Below are 21,039 nucleotides of genomic sequence, written 5' to 3'. Positions count from 1 at the left end.
GGAAGTAGTATGTTCTGGGTCAGGTGCCATAGATTCTCAGCTTTTCTCATCAGAGTTGTAGGAGATCTTCCTGAATAAATGTTTCATTGTTTGATGTATGACTTTAGAACAACTTACAGACATTTTATTTAGTTTTAGTTTTTTTAAGAGAGAGATAGCGAGAGCACGCATGCACAAGTCGGAGAAGAGAATCTCAAGCAGGCTCCATGCTGAGCATGGAGCTGGATCTCACAACTACAAGGTGATGACTTGAGCCAAAACCAAGAAAGAGTTGGACACTTAACTGACAGAGCCACCCAGGTATCCCACAGATATTTTAAATAGTTCAAATTATTTGACAGAAGAATGATGTGTCTGAAAAAATATGAGTTAAATGATTTTAAAGTAGCTTTAATAATGATGAAGATAAATGTTAAAAAAAAAAAGAATGGGAAGAGTTGAAAAAATTATTTTATAAAGTGTAAGAAAGGGCAGCCCAGGTGGCGCAGAGGTTTAGCGCCGCCTGCAGCTCAGGGCGTGATCCTGGAGACCTGAGATCGAGTCCCAAATCAGGCTCCCTGCATGGAGCCTGCTTCTCCCTCTGCCTGTGTCTCTGCCTCTCTCTCTCTAGCTGTGTTTCTATGAATAAATAAATAAAATCTTTAAAAAATAAATAAATAAAGTGTAAGAAAATATATCTGTATTGCAAATACATGTGATATTTAATTTTAAACATGTGTAATGAAATTTGCAAACAAATGCTTTATATAGGCATTTTACTATTTTTTTCCACACTTCAATAAGTTTGTATATCCAAATTGGCAAAAGTGTAGTGTTTCTTTCATAGTTGGGGCCATTTTATATTTAGTCACATAATAGCTATTGAACTTCTGCTCTCTGCCAAACCTGATTGTAGGTGCTGTGAATATATGAGTTACCTGCTTTTATGAACTTCAATTTCAGGTAATCATAAGGGGAAAAAAATCAAGGTGACATGATGGGAGACTGGCAAAGGGCTCCCAGAATACGAGTAGAATAGGAGGGGACCAATCTTGCCAAGATCAAGGATAAGAAAGTTTCAGATAAAAAAAAAGAAAGAAAGAAAGAAAGAAAGAAAGAAAGAAAGAAAGAAAGAAAGAAAGAAAGAAAAAAAAAAAAAAAAAAAAAAAAAAGAAAGAAAGCGGGACACCTGGGTGGCTCAGTGGTTGAGCATCTGCCTTTGGCTTGGGGCATAATCCCAGAGTCCTGGGGTTGGGTCCCACATCTGACTTCCTGTAGGGAGCCTGCTTCTCCTGCTTCTCCCTCTGCCTGTGTCTCAGCCTCCTTCTCTCTCTCTCTCATGAATAAATAAATAAAATCTTTTAAATTAAAAAAAAAAAAAAGGAAGTTTCAGATCTGCAAAACTACCACACCCAGACCAGTAAGGCAGGAAGAAACTAAGTGTGTACCAGCAAAGGAAAGACTTAGGGAAGTCATACTTTTCAAAACAAATTGAAGCGCTACTTACTCAGAGACATTTGAAAAGATAATGCAAAAAGGGACAAGTAAAGAAAGGGTTCAATTCTATTTGTTAATTTTCTCACTCTGGCTTCCAGAGGTAGAGAAATATCTGGGATCAGCAGAGAACCTGGAAAATCTCTCCCTTTTGCCTCATTTCCCTATTCCTTTGTTTCAGAAACAATGTGGAGGAGGAGGAGGAAGAAGAGGAGGAAAAAGCAGAGTTTAAAGGTAAAAAGACTTTAAATTTGATTCTCACCCCCATGACTTGCTTAGTGAATATGGACAGGCATATTACGATCCCTCAAGTCTCCTTGTTTTCACTGTAAGATGAAGACAGTGTCACTTATTTTGCATGATTGCAAACAGGAAGAGTAACACACAAAAAAACAATAATGAGATAAAGCTCCTACTTCTATTGCTATTCATCAGGAAACCTTGAAAGGCAGTAGAGTGAAGAAGTTTAGTAAGAGGGCTTGGGGTCAAGGATGATTCAGTTCAGATTACTTATAGTCCTGTGATTTGGGTTAAGACATTCAACCCTTCTGCACATCAGTTTCTATAAAACCATGGGGAAATGTTTAGCATGCGATATAAGTTATGAAACCCATGTAAAGCACTCAGCATAGAGTCTGGAGCATGTGTGCAATAGATGGAGCCTCTTCCTAACTGTGCACTGGGGATTAGTGCCGGGTGCTGGGTGTTTGTGTGTGAGGCATGACATTTTCCTCACTTACTGTATGTATAAATGAGAAGCCAGGTCCCCTGTAAGTGTGTTCATTACTTAAAGAAATTAGACCTAAAAATTAACACAATTGCTTCCTCATTCTGAGTTCCTCAAACTGAACCCCAACTCTGAGATCCATTTCATTATATTTAAATATCTGACAGAGATTTTTAAAAATCAGCAAATGTTCTCTAAAATATCTTCCAAAGAAATGTGAAAGTTCTGACTGAGAAATTGTGTTAAGCCCACATACCTTCTCATTGGCTTAACTTCCAGGAATTCCTTTTATGGTCATTGAGTTTATTGCTTTGTGTTCAGTGCTTTCATTTTCATGTTACTATAAAGTCTGTTATGGCCATTGCTTTACTTCTATTTTTGTCTTTAAAGGACATCTGGAAATTCCAATGACACTGAATAGGTGAAATAAAAGATCCACAATCCAGTGAGAGACAGAGAAGTAACAGAAACCCCTCCACCTAACTGAGGAGAGAAAAAAAGAGGTAAGAACTCCACTTTCTCATTAAAGCAGCCTTCTTTTCATCTTGAAAGGAACTTTTCTCTGGGAAACAGAGCTCATGATAAGGTTGGATGGGGGATGCGAAGGGGAATTTATAATTTTCTTAAGACGTGACCAGCATCAGGACAGGCTGCAGGTGAGCCTGCTGTGGGACACAGGTCAGATGATAAGATATTGGTGTTATCAGTTGGTAGTATGTTCCTACCTGTTCCCACTGTGCTTGTGCAGAATTAGGCACTGGTAGACATGGGGCTAAATGAAGTTTGAAATGCATTAGGATTGTCCTTCTCTTTGCTGACATTGTCTGTGTTGACTGGGGACACAAGTAAATTGCCATGGTCTTTGATGTAACTTGCTGACTGCAGCTAAGAAACTGAAAGGCAACTGAAATATGTTATATTCATGAGAAGGGAAGAGTAGTCAATGAGGTGCAGTGTAAACAACCACTGACACTGTTAAAGACAATGAAAGAAAAGATGGAAACCCAAAATGAAAGATGAAGATTTATAAAAACCCTCTACTTTTTAATCACACACTTGAACTTTGTTTCCAAGTATATTTCTTCCTTTAGAAATAGCCCAGGTTCAGTAGATTCAATTTCGTAGTGCCAGCTTATTCTTTAATCCTTACAAGTGGAATCTGCAGTCCTATTTTACTAAAGAGTTTCCTCTTTAGAGAATCGAGTGTGATGTGTCACTACAGGCAACATCTTTGCTTGCCTTGACCTCTCTATGCTCTCAAGCAGTTCTGATTTGCTTTGTGGAAACTTCTGCCCTGAATTCCTTGGTTCAGTATGAGCTTTATTCATCATCTCCTCGTCTGATAACTCTCTCTCTTTCCCTTTCAGTTTCACCTTCTTCTTTCCCCTCATTTCTCATTCCTCTCCCCCTCCTCTTCCATGCTTCTCCTTTTCTATCAAATGGAAGAGCAAGACAAAACAAAACCTAGAAGTGTATGGCTGAAAATACAAGTGTTTTCTTTGGACAATTTCCCTTTACCTCTCCTGATCTACCTCCTGATTTTTTTTTTTTTTTTTTTTTTTTTTTTTAGCTTCAGATGTACAAATGATTCAACAATTCTATACATTACTCAGGGCTCATCACAATAAGTACACCCTTAATTCCATTTACATATTTCACCCATATTTCACCCCCATTGCCTCTAACAACTTCCAGTTTGTTCTCTATATTCGAGTCTGTTTTTTGTTTTTCTCTTTTTTGCTTTGTTTGCTTTGTTTCTTAAATTAATTCTGCATATGAGGGAAATCATATTTGTATTTTGTATTTGTCTTTCTCTGACTGACTTATTTCACTTAACATAATATTCTCTAGATCCACCCATGTTGTTGGAAATGGCAAGATCTCATTCTTTTTATGGCTAAGTAGTATTCCATGATATTAATGGTATAGTTAATATATTTTATATACCACTTCCTCTTTATCCCCTGTATCTACTCATCTATAGATGGACACTTGGGTTGCTTCCATATCTTGGCTATTGTAAATAATGCTACAGTAAACAGAGGGGTACATATAACTGTCCAAATTAGTGTTTTTGTTTTCTTTGGGTAAAAACCCAGTAGTAGAATTACTGGATCATATGGTAGTTCTATTTTTAATCTTCAGGGTACCTCTATTCCACAGTGGCTACACACAGTTTGCATTCCCACCAAGAATGCACCAAGAATTCTTTTCTCCACATCCTTGCCAACACTTGTTTCTTGAGTTTTTTATTTTAGCTATTCTAACAGGTATAAGGTGATATCCCATTGTAGTTTTGATTTGCATTTCCCTAATGATGAATGATGTTGAGCATCTTTGCATGTGTCTGTTGGCCATCTCTGTCTTCTATTTATTTTTTTTTTTAATTTTTATTTATTTATGATAGTCACAGAGAGAGAAAGAGAGAGAGGCAGAGACATAGGCAGAGGGAGAAGCAGGCTCCATGCACCGGGAGCCTGATGTGGGATTCGATCCCGGGTCTCCAGGATCGCGCCCTGGGCCAAAGGCAGGCGCCAAACCGCTGCGCCACCCAGGGATCCCCCATCTCTGTCTTCTTTGGAGAAATGTCTATTCATGTCTTATGTCCATCCCATTTTTTATTGGATTATTGGTTTTTTGATATTGAATTTATAAGTTCTTTATATATATTTTGGATATTAGCCCTTTATCAGGTATGTCATTTACAAATATCTTTTCCAATTCAGTAAGTTGTCTTTTTGTTTTGTTGATGGTTTCCTTCACCGTGCAAGTTTTACTTCAATGTAGTCCGAATAGTTCATTTTTGCTTTTGTTTCACTTGCCTCTGGAGAAAAATGTTTCTACAGTTGATGGCAAAGAAATTACTGCCTATCTTTTTTCCTACAATTCTGTGGCTTCATATCTCATGTTTAGGTGTTTAATCCATTTTTGAGTTTATTTTTGTGCATGGTATAAGAAAATGGTCCAGTTTCATTCTTCTGCATATATCTGTCCAGTTTTCCCAACACCATTTGTTGAAGAAACATCCTTTTCCAGTTGCATATTCTTTTTCTTTTAAAGAGTTATTTATTTTAGAGAGAGAGTACATGAGTGGGGGAGGGATAGAGAGAGAGAATCCCAAGCAGGCTTCCTGCCCAGCATGGAACGCAATGCGGTGCTCAATCCCATGACCCCATGACCTGAGTCGAAATCAAGAGCCAAATGCTCAGTTGATTAACTGAGCCAGGCAGGCACTTTTCCCATTGCGTATTCTTGCCTCCTTTGTTATAGATCAATTGGCCTAAAAGCATGAGTTTATTTCTGGATTCTCTATTCTGTTCTATTGATCTATGTGTCTCTTTTTGTGCCAGTACCATACTGTTTTGATTACTGCAGCTTTATAGTATATCTTGAAATCCAAGATTCTGATCCCTCCAGTTTTGTTCTTCTTTCTTAAAATTGCCTTGGCTATTTGTAGAACCATACAAATTTTAGGATTGTTCCAGTTCTGTGAAAAATGCTATTTGTAATTTGATAAAAAATGCATTAAATCTATAGATTTCTTTAGATAGTATGGAAATTTTAACAGTATTTATTTTCCCAATCAATGAAGATGGAATATACTCAATGGAATATCTTTCCATTTGTTTGTCTCACTGAGATCCTCCAGTCTTTTCTCAAGTCCAGTAAGTATCTTTATGATCATTATTTTGAAATCTCCATTGGGTTTATTGCTTATCTCCATTTCATTTAGCTCTTTTACTCTAATTTTATCTTGTCCTTTTATCTAGGACATAGTCCTCTGTCTCCTCATTTTGTCTAGCTCTCTGTTTTTATGTATTAGGAAAGTCAGTTATATCTCCTAATCTTGAAAGTAGTTGCCTAATGAAGAAGAGGTCCCATAAATGGTGCAATGACCCCTGTTCACTAGAACTTGGCAGGGGTGCCTCCTATGTGTGTTGTAGGAATTCTTCTATTGTGGTTGAGCCATGCTTGCCTTCAGTAAGTTGTCTACAATGTCTTTGCCTTGTTATGAGCAAGGTTTGGTCTCTGTCTGTTAAGGGGCCAATTTGGGGCAGCCTTGGGTTACAGTTAGGTCAGACCAGATGGTTGCCTTCAGCCCATTTGCCAGAACTGTGGTTGCACTGAACTGCAGGTTGCTCTTCCTGCATTGTTTTCTGAGAGGCTTTCATTTGTGAGCAGGATCTGCAGTCAGATCAGATGTTTGATCCCCAGTCTGTCTGTTGGGTTTGTAGTGACCCCAAACCACAGGGTTCTCTGTGCTACCCCTATGAAGTTTTTCTTGGTGGGCAGAGCTAGCAGTCAGATCAGACCCAGGAGGATGCAGTTAAAGTGGTGTGTGCAGTTACCTTCGGGTACTTTGGACTGGTACTGGCAAGTGTCAGGGCTTCTCGAAGAATGAGACCTAGCTAGAGAACTATGGAGGAACTCCTCTTGAGTGGGGTGGACTGGAGGGGGGGAATCTACAGGAGAACAGGGTATGTGGTGTTAGCAAACTAGATTGTAAATGTTCACACTAGTTACCGCAGGTGTCCAAGTATCTAGCCTGGGGTTGAAAGAGAGAAAAGGCATCCACCAGTTCTTTTGTTCTTGGAAAAGTCTCCTAAAGATCCTTGCCTCTCCTGTGCACATTCTGGGATTAGTAAATAAATCTCATATACCCCAGGTGCCTCCCAAACTGCTGTTTCTATGATGTATCTTACTGGGGTTGTTTGTTATTTTGGCTCTTTAAGAGTGGGAACTCAGTTTTCTATCACACTCCAGGCTCTCTCAGAGCCAAGCCTTTTAAAGTTCCTGATGTTAAACCCCACTGATTGTAAAAACTCAAGAAGTTAAGCTCCTCTGATTGTCAAAGCTGATGTAATGGGGACTTGTATTCCCAGTGCAGGTCCCTTATGTCTGGGATGCCTGACGGGGGGGTCTTTTCCCCTCCCATCTCTGTATTTGTGGTATCCCTCCTGCCTGTGGTTAGTCTTGCATCTTACTTTGGTTTCCAACCAGACTTCACCCTTTTGTACCGTTTTCAATGTGGTCTCCTCTCTTCGATTAACTGTGGACAGTCTGTTCTGCTGGTCTTTGGTTCATTTTGGTTTAATTACACTGATGTGGCTGTTATCTAGGTGTGTCCATCTCTCCAGGCTCCTCTACCTCCTGATCTTTTAATCCTTATTTCATAGTCTTTTGTTCCCTACTCATATATGTGTGTATATGTTTGTGTACATATATACATACATATAACATAATTTTTAGCCATATTGTTTCCAATTGTGCACTTGTAGCCCCTCATGTATTTAAGGCTAATTTACTGTGAGGCTAATGAAGCTTAAATTTAAAGGCCCCTTGCTTACACAAACCTGCACCAAAGCTTTGGAAAGTTCTCTAGTCATGTGTCTCACGTGATCATGTATTTTTATAAAATTTGCAAAAGTAAGTTATATTGGTTCCACTTTTGGAATGGCAGGGTGAGAAGCTCTGTGGACCCTCACTCCAGCAAAATAAGCATAACTACAGAAGATAAAAACACTTAAAATCTCTGGGAGCTGTTCAAAGGGCATACATGAAATGATGTATGAAAGTCTATTCATAGTAAGACTTAATGAATAAATAAATTAACATTGACTTTTTACATATAATCAGGATATCAAATAAGTCCCTCTAAATTCTATTCTAATTTCCATTTAAAGTTTACTCTAACTTTTTAATGAGAATCCAAATGGAAATTTTCCATGGTGAATTAAATGAATGATTTTGTTTATCAGAGTGGCTGAATGCTCCTAAGATCCTGTCACACCAATATTTTTTCAATGAACTGCTTTGACAATACTTCTCTAACTTTCTAAAATACAGATATTACTCCCATCTATCTCAGTGTTGACAGCAAACTTTTGGCCATTTGTGTAAATTGAGGACTCTAGCTTCCTTTAAAACATTGTTTTTATTTTAATTTAAATTCAATTTGCCAACATTATAGTACATCGTTAGTTTCAGATGTTGTTTTCAATAATTCATCAGTTGTGTATAACACCCAGTGCTCATCACATCATGTACTCTAGCTTCTGAAAGTAAAATAAGCTGGTAAAATTTTTGATCTACTTAAACTGGAAATTTTAATTCAACCCATCGCTTCCCTTACAGATCAGGGAACACTCTCAACATGGACTCAGAGATCCACATGTCCGCTCCAGTGTGCCTCATTAAGAACACTGAAGAGCAACTGCTGGCTAATCAGGAAGCTTTGGAGATCCTGTCAGGCATTAAGAATCCTCTTGTGGTGGTGGCTATTGTGGGCCTCTACCGCACAGGCAAATCCTACCTGATGAACAAGCTGGCTGGGAAGAACAAGGGTAAGTGGCACCAACAAAGCTCTGCTTAGTCCCTTCTGTCCACCCACACTGCCAGCATGGAGCATGGAAAGAAAGTTAGAGATGCAAAGAAATACTGAAAGTTATCTTTCAATCCAAAGTTATGCTCCTATCTTCACTATGGTCTGAAAGAGGCAAGTCATCTCTCTTTCCACTCTGCTTTAGTTTCCCCTTTTAAAAGCATAAATGGGGGATCCCTGGGTGGCAGAGCGGTTTAGCGCCTGCCTTTGGCCCAGGGCGCGATCCTGGAGACCTGGGATTGAGTCCCACGTCGGGCTCCCGGTGCATGGAGGCTGCTTCTCCCTCTGCCTATGTCTCTGCCTCTTTCTCTCTTTCTCTCTGTGTGACTATCATAAATAAATTAAAAAATTAAAAATAAATAAATAAATAAAAGCATAATGGTTTCTTTCATAGACTAATGCAATAATAAAAAATAATTAATGTACATAATAATAAACTATAAGACATTTACTACACTGTGTAGTGAAAGGAAATTTCCATTGATCATTAAGATTCAAAGAATGTTTAAGTCTGTATTAGTCTGTATTGGGTCTTTTTTTTACTGTTGTAAAATATACATAACATAAAATTTACCATTGTAATCATTTTAAAATGTACATACATACAGTTCTGTGGCATTATGTAAATTCACACTGTTATGCAACCATTGCCACTACCCATCACCGTAATTTTTTCACCTTCCCCAACAGAAACTCTGTTCCCATTAAACAATAACTCCCCAGCCCTCGGTAACCACCATTCTATATTCTGTCTCTATGAATTTGACTACTCTAGGAATCTCATTTAAGAGGAATCAGGCAGGGGATCCCGGAGTGGCTCAGCGGTTTAGCGCCACCTTTTGGCCCAGGGTGTGATCCTGGGGTCCTAGGATGGAGTCCCATACCAGACTCCCTGTATGGAGCCTGCTTCTCCCTCTGCCTATGTCTCTGCCTCTCTCTCTGTGTCCCTCATGAATAAATAAATAAAATCTTTAAAAAAAAAAAAGGAATCAGACATTACTTGTCCTTTTGTGTTTTGCTTATTTTACTTAACATAATGTCTTCAAAGTTCATCAATGCTGTACCATGTGTCAGAATTCTCTTCCTTTTTAAGGCTGAACAACTCTATGTGCATACGTATTTGTTTATCCGTTGTTTATCCGATTTGACCCTTGGGTTGCTTCCACCTTTTGGCTATTATGAATAATGCTGCTAAAAACATGAGGGTACAAATATCTGTTCAAGTCCCCATTTTTGCTTTTTTGGGGGTATATATCCGGAAGTAGAATTACTGAATCATTTGGTAATTCTGTGCTTAATTTTTAAGAAATGATACTGTTTTCTGCAGTAACTGCACCACTTTACATTCCCAGCAGAAACACACAAGGTTTATAATATCTCCACATCCTCCCCAAAACTTATCACTTTTGTTTTTTTGATAGTGGTTATCATGAGTGTGAAGTAGTTTCTTACTGTGGTTTGATTTGTTATTTCCCTAATGACTAATGATGTTGAACATCTTTTCATTTGTTTATTGGTCATTCGTATATTTTCTTTGGAGAAATATCTATTCAAGTCCTTTTTTCATTAAAAAAAAAATTTAGGGGCACCTGGGTGGCTCAGTGTTTGAGCGTCTGCCTTCAGCTCAGGTTGTAATCCCAGGGTCCTGGGATCAAGTCCCACATCAGCCCCTACCCCCCGCCCCCGCAGGGAGCCTGCCTCTCCCTCTGCCTATATCTCTGCCTCTCTCTGTGTCTCTTATGAATAAATAAATGAAATCTTAAAATAAATATATTAATAAATTTTAATTAGTTTCAGAGGCAGAATTTAGTGATTCATCCAGTGCTCATTACATCAAATGCTCTTTTTTAGAAGATTTTATTCATTTATTTGACAGAAAGAGAGCATACAAGCAGGGGAGCAGCAGGCAGAAGGAGAGGGAAAAGCAGGCTCCTCAGTGAGCAGGAATTCTGATGTGTGACTCAATCCCAGGACCCTGGGATCATGACCCAAGCTGAAGGCAGACGCCCAACCAACTGAGCCACCCAGGCACTCCTCAAGTGCCCTCTTTAACACCCATCACCCAATTATCCCTTCCCCCACCCACCTTCCCACCTCAGTTTCCTAGCATTCAGCATCTCTTAGGATTATTCATCACAATCAAGTGGGATTTATTCTGAGGCTTTGCTCATTTTTTAATGACGTTGGTTTTTTATGTTACATTGTAGGATTTCTATATCCATCTACCATTAAAATTCCACCTTCTTACCCCCCACTCGCCCTTGCAGGCTTTTCTCTGGGCTCCACAGTGCAGTCTCACACCAAAGGAATCTGGATGTGGTGTGTGCCTCATCCCCAGAAGCCAAGCCACACTTTAGTTCTTCTGGACACTGAGGGCCTGGGAGATGTAGAGAAGGTAAGGGTTAAGGATTCCATTCTGGAATAAGACCCTCATCCCTGAATATTCTCTACACTATTTAATTTTTTTTAAATAAGAGCTTGCACTTAATATGTTTTTTCATTTCCATTTATGTGCCCTAAGACCAAGTTTAGCAACCAGGCATCAGGAAAATATTCTTAAGACATAATCCTGGAAGATCATAGTGGTCAGTAGGTAGTATTCTAATCATTAACAATAGGCTGTATGCTAAGCCAGTTAACCTAGATGCATAAAGGTAGTACAAATAAAATCAGTGTCATGAATTCAATCCTGCAGAGAATTTTAGTTAAGAATTTAGGTTCTGAAACCCCACACCCTTGTGTTTAAATATAACCCTGTCACTAACTCAGTGGCCTTGGCAAATAGTTTGACCTCTTTAGCCTCAGCTTTCTAAATCTGTAAAACAGATGTAATAGATCTATATTTGCCTCATAGTACTGTTTTGAATATGATAAGTAATGGAAAATAGGTGCATAATAATTGCTCAGTAAAGTTGCCACACGTATTATTATTCTTATATAAGTCAATTTTGCTATAGAATAGGAAAAGAAAATTTTAAACTTAAATTCTTAGAATGCCCACCAACCTTGACTATTTGTCTTGTAATTATCTGCCAGTGATCATAAGAGAACCTAGTGAGAATCAATGTAAAGATGCTAATCACAAAATGATCCAAAATTCAAGTCCCTCTCACATTTTTGTTTGGATTTGATTTTCTCATAAAGGTCATTAATCTAAAAAAGACTAGCAAAATGAGTATCTTTTTACTGCTATTCTGGGAAGTACCAGGAGAATGAAACATAATCTCAGCCTAAATGTGTTCTGATTTCCAGGGTAACAACCAGAATGACTCCTGGATCTTTGCCCTAGCAATACTTCTGAGTAGCACCTTTGTGTACAATAGCATGGGAACCATCAACCAGCAGGCCATGGACCAACTGCAGTATCCTTTTTGCTGTTCAAAATAGGATCAGTGTAAGGGGCGGGGAGCCCTATGTTTAAAAATCAGCTGTTTAGCTGTGAATCCTAGTGAATCAAGCATAAAAAGAGAAAACATAAGAAATCATTCAAGGGCAAGGGAAATATCCTAGGTACCCACTGAAGAATTGACACTTGGGTTAAAAACAAAGGTGACATGAAGGTTGTAGATATGGGGAACTATTATGGGATGGAGGACAGTTCTTTTCTGCCAGTTTTCCTTATTTTGCTATTCAGCTATGTGACAGAGCTGTCAGATCGAATCAGGGCGAAATCCTCCCCTGATGCCAATGGAATTGAAGATTCAGCTGACTTCGTGAGCTTCTTTCCAGATTTTGTGTGGACGCTGAGGGATTTTTCCTTAGAGCTGGAAGCAGATGGTCTACCTATCACAGCAGATGAGTACCTGGAGATTTCACTCAAGCTTAAACAAGGTAAAAGGAAGACGTAGAAATAAAAGGAAATAACATGAGAAACTATCATCTTTTAGTGTTCCGTTTACAGTTTTCTTACATTTATAGTTTTCTATTTATTCTTAGCTGGCTATCATTAAGAAGTAATCCTTGTTTGGTATATGAATTAATAGAATTGATTTTAAATTATATTCTCCTTCTCTAAGAATAGTTTTTTCTTTCATCTTTTCCTGTGCTATTATCAGATTGATTTATTTCCCTGCTGAGGGCTTATGATTAGCTAAAGAATATGGAATAGATTAGGCATTGATTGGAAGAAAATAGATTGAAGCATGAACAGTGCTCTAGTCCAGGGGGTTGGCAAATTATGGTCCACAGGCAAATGATGGCCAATCCAGCCTGCCAGCTGTCTTTGTACATAATGTTTTATTGGAATAATGCTATGTCCATTCATTTATAGATTGTCTATGGCGGCTTTCATGCTGCAACAGCAGAACTGAGTACTTGGAAAAGATACCACCTGGCTTGCAAAGCCTAAAATATCACTGTTTAGCCCTTTACAGAAAAAGTTTGCAAGCTTCTATATTTGGGAAATGCCTTTTTTATCTTACTGCAGGCAACACTCAAAAGGACCAAAATTTTAATCTGCCCCGACTCTGTATCCGGAAATTCTTCCCAAAGAAGAAATGTTTCATCTTTGATCGACCCACTCACCGGAAGAAGCTAGGCCAGCTTGAGACAATGCATGATGATGAGCTGGATCCTGAATTTGTGCAACAAGCTGCAGTCTTCTGTTCCTACATCTTTAGCAATTCCAAAACTAAAACTCTTTCAGGAGGCATCAAAGTCAATGGACCTCGTGAGTCCTCTTCTCAGTCTTTTTCTTTCATCTTTAAGATTAGAGGAAGGTAGAATTACCTCCACCTGATTTTAGCTTTGAAAAATGCAAATCTACTGCTATTATCATTTAAATTCTGAATAACACCAACATTTCTAATAGATTTTACTAGCCAAATTTTCTTGGGTGAGAAAAGATAGGAAAAGGAAAAAAAGGCTCTAATTCTTAAAATTGCCCTAGTTAATTGAACCTGCACTGCCCAATATGGTAGCCACTATTCAAGTGTGGCTATCCAACTTCAAGTGTTAAATTAATTAAAATTAATTTTAAATTAATTAAAATTAAAAAATATTTAAAATTCAAATTACACAGTTATATTTCAAAGGTCCATACCTACATGTGGCTAGTAGCTGGATGACATTCTGCAGGCCACACATAGAACACTTCCATCATCACAGAAAGTTCTCTTGGACAACACTATGCCAGAGTAAACAAAACTGAGGACTCTTTTTGATTTGTTCTACAATATTGATCAAATATTCATCACAGACCAGGGCTGATGATAGAGACATAAATGAGAGAGGTGTAGTCCCTGTCTTAATGGTGCTTGGGGGTAAAGTGGTTACAAACACTCAATAAACATAGGCCTATGCTATCTATAACAGAAATTCTCAACCTTTTATGTATATACATATCACCTGGGCATCTTGCCAGGAAAGAGGGTCTAATTCAGTTGATCTGGGGCAGAGGATAAGAGTTTGCATTTCTAGCCAGCTTCTAGGTGATCTGAGGACATTGATACTGTGAGACAAATGAGTGGTAATAGATATGATCAGAATTACACAGAATAAAATGTTTCCTCATCCCACCTACAACAAGCATCCTCATTTGTTCTCAACTTGTAGGTCTAGAGAACCTGGTGCTGACTTATGTCAATGCCATCAGCAGTGGGGATCTGCCCTGCATGGAGAATGCAGTCCTGGCCTTGGCCCAGATTGAGAATGCAGCTGCAGTGCAAAAGGCCATTGCCCACTATGACCAGCAGATGAACCAGATGGTGAAACTTCCTACAGAAACCCTCCAGGAGCTGCTAGACCTGCACAGGGCCTGTGAGAAAGAGGCCATTGAATTCTTCATGAGCAATTCCTTCAAAGACATAGACCAGTTATTTCAAAAGGACTTAGCGGTAATTTTTTCTCAAGTTTATATGGATAAGGGTCTTGGAAAGCAAAGTACTACCAGAAAATGAAATGGGTATTTTTTTTTTTTGAGAGAGAGAATTCCTACTAGACTTTAAAATGGTGATAACCGGGATCCCTGGGTGGCGCAGCGGTTTGGCGCCTGCCTTTGGCCCAGGGCGCGATCCTGGAGACCCCGGATCGAATCCCACATCGGGCTCCCTGCATGGAGCCTGCTTCTCCCTCTGCCTATGTCTCTGCCTCTCTCTCTCTCTGTGACTATCATGAATAAATAAATAAAATCTTTAAAAATAAAAAATAAAATGGTGATAACCACTATTTGTTATTATCATAAAAAGAAGAACAAAGTTTATCATGATGAACTCAAAGTTTTAAAACATTTTTCTTTCACAAATAATAATCTTCCCCATAATTTAACTAAATAAATATAAGTAACAATTAGAGCTTCAATCAAATGCCTACTATTATTAGACTGATTTGATATTCTAGTCAAAAGCAAAGCAAATTGTAGTCCTGATTATCTTATGCAAGCTTATGTTGAGCCACATTTATTCCATATGCAATCATTGGTCCAACTTGAAAAGCTGAAGTTTCTCTCTTAAAGGTGTAGCAAAAAATAAAAAATAAAAAAAAAAAAAAAAAGCTAGGAACGTCTTCTCTGAACTTCATCTGCAAGGAAAAGGGGACTTCTGTAAAAGTCAGGAGCAGGAGGAAGGATAGGGCCATGTTAAGGTGCCTGTAACTTTTTCTAGGGTCATAGATTTATTTTTGAGAAGCCTTCCCAGAAATCCCAAGGTCAAGCTAATGTCTTTTCCCTGTTATTCTTTTTACTTCCTATTTTTACATTAAAGGCCAAACTAGAAAAAAAGAGAGATGAGTTTTGTAAACAGAACCTGCAAGCATCAACAGATCGTTGCTCAGATTTACTTAAGGAAATTTTCGGTCCTCTAGAAGACTCTGTGAAGCAAGGGGTTTATTCCAAACCGGGAGGGTATCGTCTCTTCATCCAGAAGACACAAGAGCTAAAGAAAACGTACCTTCAGAAACCTAGAAAGGGGATACAGGTAATCAAGATTTACCTGCTGATTGTGGAAAGCTGCTGACATGCCTCTTTGAAAGACCAACATAACCAAGTATAATTGCACACATTACAAGAACAACAGCATCCCTGCTTTCATTCAATAAACATATACAGAGAGCCTGTTATATCAGATATGTCCTCTATCCAAGAATATATTCAATTAATAATTGAGTTATTAATTGATTTTCAGATTAACCACCAAGTTGTTATTGCAATTCACTATTACAGCTGGATCTTTATACTATAAGGGAGAGAAACTCGATGATGATCCCTTAAACAAAAATGCTAATTTGTCAATTTAGGCTACAAGTTGGCTTTAAGGACAGCTGGATCCAAGATTTCAAGGAATGTCATCTTCTGTCTCTCTGTTATTTTCCTCAACCCAACACTTCTGTCTTTCCTATTCTCCCTCCACCTTTCCTCTGATCTGCTTTCTCCATGATGGCTTCCTTTTTCAGCAACTCACTCTATAGGGGACCACAACACCAACAACTCCAAAATTAGAGCCCTTAGTCTGAAAGAACAAAGAATCTCTTTTTCCCAGTGTCTATATCAGTCTCTTTTAAAGGATTCTGCTTAGTAAGTTCCCATGATTGGCCAGCCTGGTGCAAGTGCCTGCATCTGTGGTCAGCAGTCTTGACCACAAGGCACACCAGGACCAATAGGAGCAATTCCTAGAGGAAAAGATGGTGGGAAGACAATCAGGAACAAGTGTTTCTAGCCAATTCCTATTACTAACTGTGTTCTCTGGGTCCTAAGGCTGAAGAGGTTCTTCAGGAATACTTGGATTCCAAGGAATCTATGACCGATGCAATTCTACAGACAGACCAGACACTCACAGAAAAGGAAAAGGAGATTGAAGGTGAGGAGCCAGTCAAGAGACTAAATAGCTTCTAGAGCACTCAAAGTTTTAAAAAATTTAACGGGGTAAGCCTGGGATCCTTACACTAGGGCAAAAAGAACAAAGATGCCTCTTACTTGCTAAAGACATTTCTGAGCAGGGCATATGCAGTGAGTAGCCACAAGGACAGGTGAGTGTGCTGGGAAGAAAGGGAAAACACGTTTACACATGTACATTTTTCTTCTTCTTCTTCCTCCTCACAGTGGAACGTGTGAAAGCTGAATCTGCACAGGCTGCAACAAAAAGACTGGAGGAAATGCAAATGAAAAATCAGCAGATAATGGAACAGAAAGAAAGGAGTTATCAAGAGCACGTGAAACAATTAACTGAGAAGATGGAGAGGGATAGAATCCAGTTGCTAGAAGAACAAGAGAGAACTCTAGCTTTGAAACTTCAGGTATTTAATTGCATTACCCTGAGGTTTGTTTTTCTCTTTTCTCTCTACTGTCCCTGATCATATCTTAGTGTGGCAGTGAGAACATGACGCCTAGAAGAAGGACCTTGCTTGCCACTTGCACTTTTCAATTTCTGTCTGCCTTCCTGACCTGGCCTTTACCTCTGTCTGGTTATTAAAAGATTTTATTTGCAGTTAGGTCACATCTAGTCCTTTGTATATCTTTCAGTCAGTGGTGGCTGTTATCTGCTAGGCTTTCTAAAAAATCACTTATATGTATCTCTTGCTTAACACTATATGAAACAAGAACCACTATGTTTCTATTACTTAGGAAAAGAAACAAGAGTTCAAAAAACATCAAATCACTTTTATAGGGTCACACAGCTTGGAAAGCTGAACTGTCTTCACCACTTAGTAGAAATGTAATCACAGAGCTAGGATGCCCAAGAGAAATTAATGAAAATTAAGGGTAGAGAAAATGCCAAGAAGAAATTAAATATCAAAAAAAAAAAATCTATGAATGTGAAAAGTAGCTATTAATTACAGATTTACTTAGTGCTACACTTTACTCAGTCTCCATTTATCCCTTTTTATAGGAACAAGCCCGTCTACTAAAGGAAGGATTTCAAAACGAAAGCAAACGACTTCATAATGAGATACAAAATCTTCAGCAGAACATGGCAAGACCAAGGAGAATATGTGTCATAAGCTGAAGACCTAAAGAACAGAGCTTTCCTGGTTACTCTTACCCAACACGTAACTTAAATAATTTCTGAATTTGGAAAAATATCATTATACTTGAAAGTAATTAAGTCTTGCATTTTTATAACACTAGAAATTTGCAAAGACTTGCAGTACTATAATTAAAACCATGTCCCTCTTCCTAAGAAAATTGTAAGTTCTGGGATCCCTGGGTGGCGCAGCGGTTTGGCGCCTGCCTTTGGCCCAGGGCGCGATCCTGGAGATCCGGGATCGAATCCCACGTCAGGCTCCCGGTGCATGGAGCCTGCTTCTCCCTCTGCCTGTGTCTCTGCCTCTCTCTATCACTGTGTGCCTATCATGAATAAATAAAAATTTAAAAAAAAAAAAAAAGAAAATTGTAAGTTCTATAACAATGGTCCATTTTATATCTCTAACAACATAGAAAGTATGAGCTGGTACCATTCAGGAGCAGTTTATTCCTCTGGGTAACCACTAGTTAACAAATGGATACTGAGCCAAGTCTTAGGTAAAAGTTTAGGAACATAGTTGGGCATCAGTTTGGCCAAGTGTACAGTGGGTTTCAATACTAGGGACAACCATCCTAGCTTCTAGTGAAGACGGTGTGCAGTTTTCCGTAGTATCACAACTACACCATTTGTGAGCAGTTATGTGATCACTAGGCCCTGGCCATGGACAATCCTCCCTGATGGATTCCAAGCTAAAGCAAACCACTTTATATAGAGAGATCTAGAATCACTACAGAATTTTCATAAGAAGATAGAAGAAACCATTAGCATGAGTAGTGGCTGGGTCATCAAGAAATTGGCCAAAAAAAGGAAACTCTCCTTTCCTGCTCAATTCACCCAAATTATAACTTTAATGGGACACTTTAGAATTTTAGATAAGTGGGCAGCCTGGGTGGCTCAGCAGTTTAGCGCTGCCTTTGACCCAGGGTGTGATCCAGAGACCCAGGATTGAGTTCCACGTCGGGCTCCCTGCATGGAGCCTGCTTCTCCCTCTGCATGTGTCTCTGCCTCTCTCTCTCTCTCTCTCTCTCTCTCTCTCTGTGTGTGTGTCTCTCATAAATAAGTAAATAAATAACCTTTAAAAAAAAAGAATTTTAGATAATTGACACTGGGCTAAACATAGTAATATGATGACAGTTATGCATTGTGTATAATTCACAAAGATGGACCTTAAATGATGACAAATAATATATTAGAAAACTGAACTAAATTATTAGATAATTTATAATCCTATAACTTAGGCAGTATTTTCCCTATTCTTAACAGCCTGCACTTGAAAGTTTGCTGATTTTCCCCAAAGAAATTATAGATTGTTTTTTATATTTTTTGATCAACAAAGTAATGTTCTTGGTATTACTTAGTATATATAGACTTTATCCTAATTTTCTAAAGTCCTGGGTAAATGGCTGATGTTTCTTAAAATGACTAAAAGTTATTTTCAGGCTGAAAATAAAATATTCTTCACTAGGCTTTTTATTTGTGATAGTTCTTTTTTTCTTTCAGTGTTCACCAAAAGATAAGGCTTGACTCTTCATAGCAATGGTTGGCTAACTTTTCTCCAAAAGGCCAGATGATAATTATTCATGGCATTGTGGACTATACAGTTTCTATCTCAACTGCTCAACTCTACCATGTAGTATGAAAGCAGTCATAGACAATACACAAATGAATGAGCATGGCTGTGTTCCAATAAAACTTTATTTTAAAAATTAGGTGGTCCCCACAAACCATAGTTTCCAGATTATTGCTCTATTAAATCATTGGTCAAATTCTGTGTATCTGCCTTATGTTGTTTACATTTGTAAGGGAATGTGTATTAAATTGTATGTTAGGATCTTGAAAGTATTACACAATGTTTCAATGAATTAGAACATGAGAAAAATGTATGGAAACAGCTAATGCCATTAAATCCACATTAATAAGCCTGCTTTCTTCTGATTGCATGGGGACATATTATTCCATTGAACCCCCTCACATTCCATCAAGTGATGAATGCTTCTTTCCACAGTTGAGTATATGAAACTAAGCAGTTTTTTTTTTTTTTACTTGACTGCAACTTCCTAAGAGACCAGGTGAGACCCACAGCATGTGTGTAGGTATGCATACAGACCCGTGGTGTTTAGGTAAATATGCTATGTATTTTCTTTTCCAAGCTGCATTGCGACAAAGAATTAAATAAAATATATTTTTATTAACTAGAGAAATTTCATAGTAGAAAGAACAAATATGCCTTTAAAACCAAATAGTAGTCTCTTTAATAACCATTTAAAAATAAGAACATTGGAACTAAGCAAATCTACACAACTTCCTTCCTAGCTTGGTAGCATGAGTCTATACCAGATTTCAAATGATCTGATACCTCTTTTAGTACTTTTTCTATATTATCTCCAGGAATAAAATAAAGCTCTCTCTCCAGGGGGGCATGTTGCTTTCGCCAGTGGTCCACAATCCAGCCATGCATTAAAACTGTTTTATTCAATATAAAGATTCCCTGGCCCTTACCCTTCCTGTGATTTCTGATATAGTAGATCTGAAATGGGTCATTGGGTAATACAATAACAAGAAAAGGGTAAGTCAAGCCTATAAGCTTTCAGTCTACCAAAGCTACCAATGTTAAGACCTATATTTACAGGGCACCCAAGTGGTTTAGTCAGTTAAGCATCTACCTTCAACTCAGGTCATGATCCAGGAGTCCAGGGACACTCAGCAGAGAGTCTGCTTCCACCCGGGGGTTCCCTGGCTTATGCTCTCTCTTTCTCTCTCACACACACACAAATAAATAAAACCTTAAAAAAATACCTATATTTGCTTAACCTTATGATGTTTTTGTATTAAAAACATTTCTCTCACAGAAGGAACAAGACAAGGATGTCCACTCTAACTATTACTATTTAACATAGTACTGGAAGTCTTAGCCTCAGTAATCAAAAAACAAAAGGAAATAAAACGTATCCAAATCAGCAAGGAAGAAGTCTAACTTTCACTATTTGCAGATGACATGATATTCTATGTAGAAAACTCAAAACAATCCACCAAAAAATCGCTAGAACTTAGTTCTAGCCAGAAGCAAAGTTGCAGGACAAAAAAAACAATGTACAGAAATCTGTGGCATTTCTATACACAGATAAAGAAGCAGCAGAAAAAAAACCACGGAATCTCCATTTGCAATTGCACAAAAACACTAAGATACCTAGGAATAAACTTAAGAGATAAAAGAATTTGTACTCTGAAAACTATAGAACACTTATGAAAAAAATTGAAAAGGACACGAAGAAACAAAAAAGCATTTCATGCTCATGGATTGGAAGAACAAACATTGTTAAAATGTCTATTTTAACAATTTACACATTTAATGTAATCTCTAACAAAACATCACCAGCATTTTTCACAGAGCTAGAACAAACAATCCTAAAATTTGTATGGAACCACAAAAGACATTGAATAGCCAAAGCAATCCTGAAAAAGAAAAGCAAAATTGGAGACATCACCATTCTATATTTCAAGCT

General features: G+C 38.1%; 1 protein-coding gene and 1 long non-coding RNA gene across 2 annotated transcripts in view; one reads left to right on the top strand and one right to left on the bottom strand.

The window, feature by feature from the left end:
• The window catches only part of LOC140637915 (uncharacterized), a 28,978-nt gene extending 16,537 nt beyond the window's left edge, over positions 1-12,441 (bottom strand). The window contains exon 1 of the long non-coding RNA XR_012035010.1: positions 10,831-12,441. This is a non-coding gene — a long non-coding RNA (uncharacterized lncRNA). The remainder of the gene's footprint in view (positions 1-10,830) is intronic.
• GBP1 (guanylate binding protein 1) lies at positions 1,415-19,455 on the top strand. The gene is given in 14 exon segments (XM_072834389.1): positions 1,415-1,707; positions 2,591-2,703; positions 5,793-5,865; positions 8,336-8,544; positions 10,850-10,977; positions 11,835-11,944; positions 12,217-12,413; positions 13,009-13,251; positions 14,136-14,416; positions 15,281-15,493; positions 16,270-16,372; positions 16,615-16,808; positions 17,402-17,483; positions 17,486-19,455. Coding segments are annotated over 11 exon segments (1,782 nt in total). The 5' UTR covers positions 1,415-1,707; positions 2,591-2,703; positions 5,793-5,865; positions 8,336-8,354; the 3' UTR covers positions 17,527-19,455.
• Positions 19,456-21,039: the final 1,584 nt, after the last annotated feature.

Source organism: Canis lupus, chromosome 8, assembly GCF_048164855.1.
Source record: "Canis lupus baileyi chromosome 8, mCanLup2.hap1, whole genome shotgun sequence".
NCBI lineage: Eukaryota > Metazoa > Chordata > Mammalia > Carnivora > Canidae > Canis > Canis lupus.
This window is presented reverse-complemented; position numbering and strand designations above follow the sequence as displayed.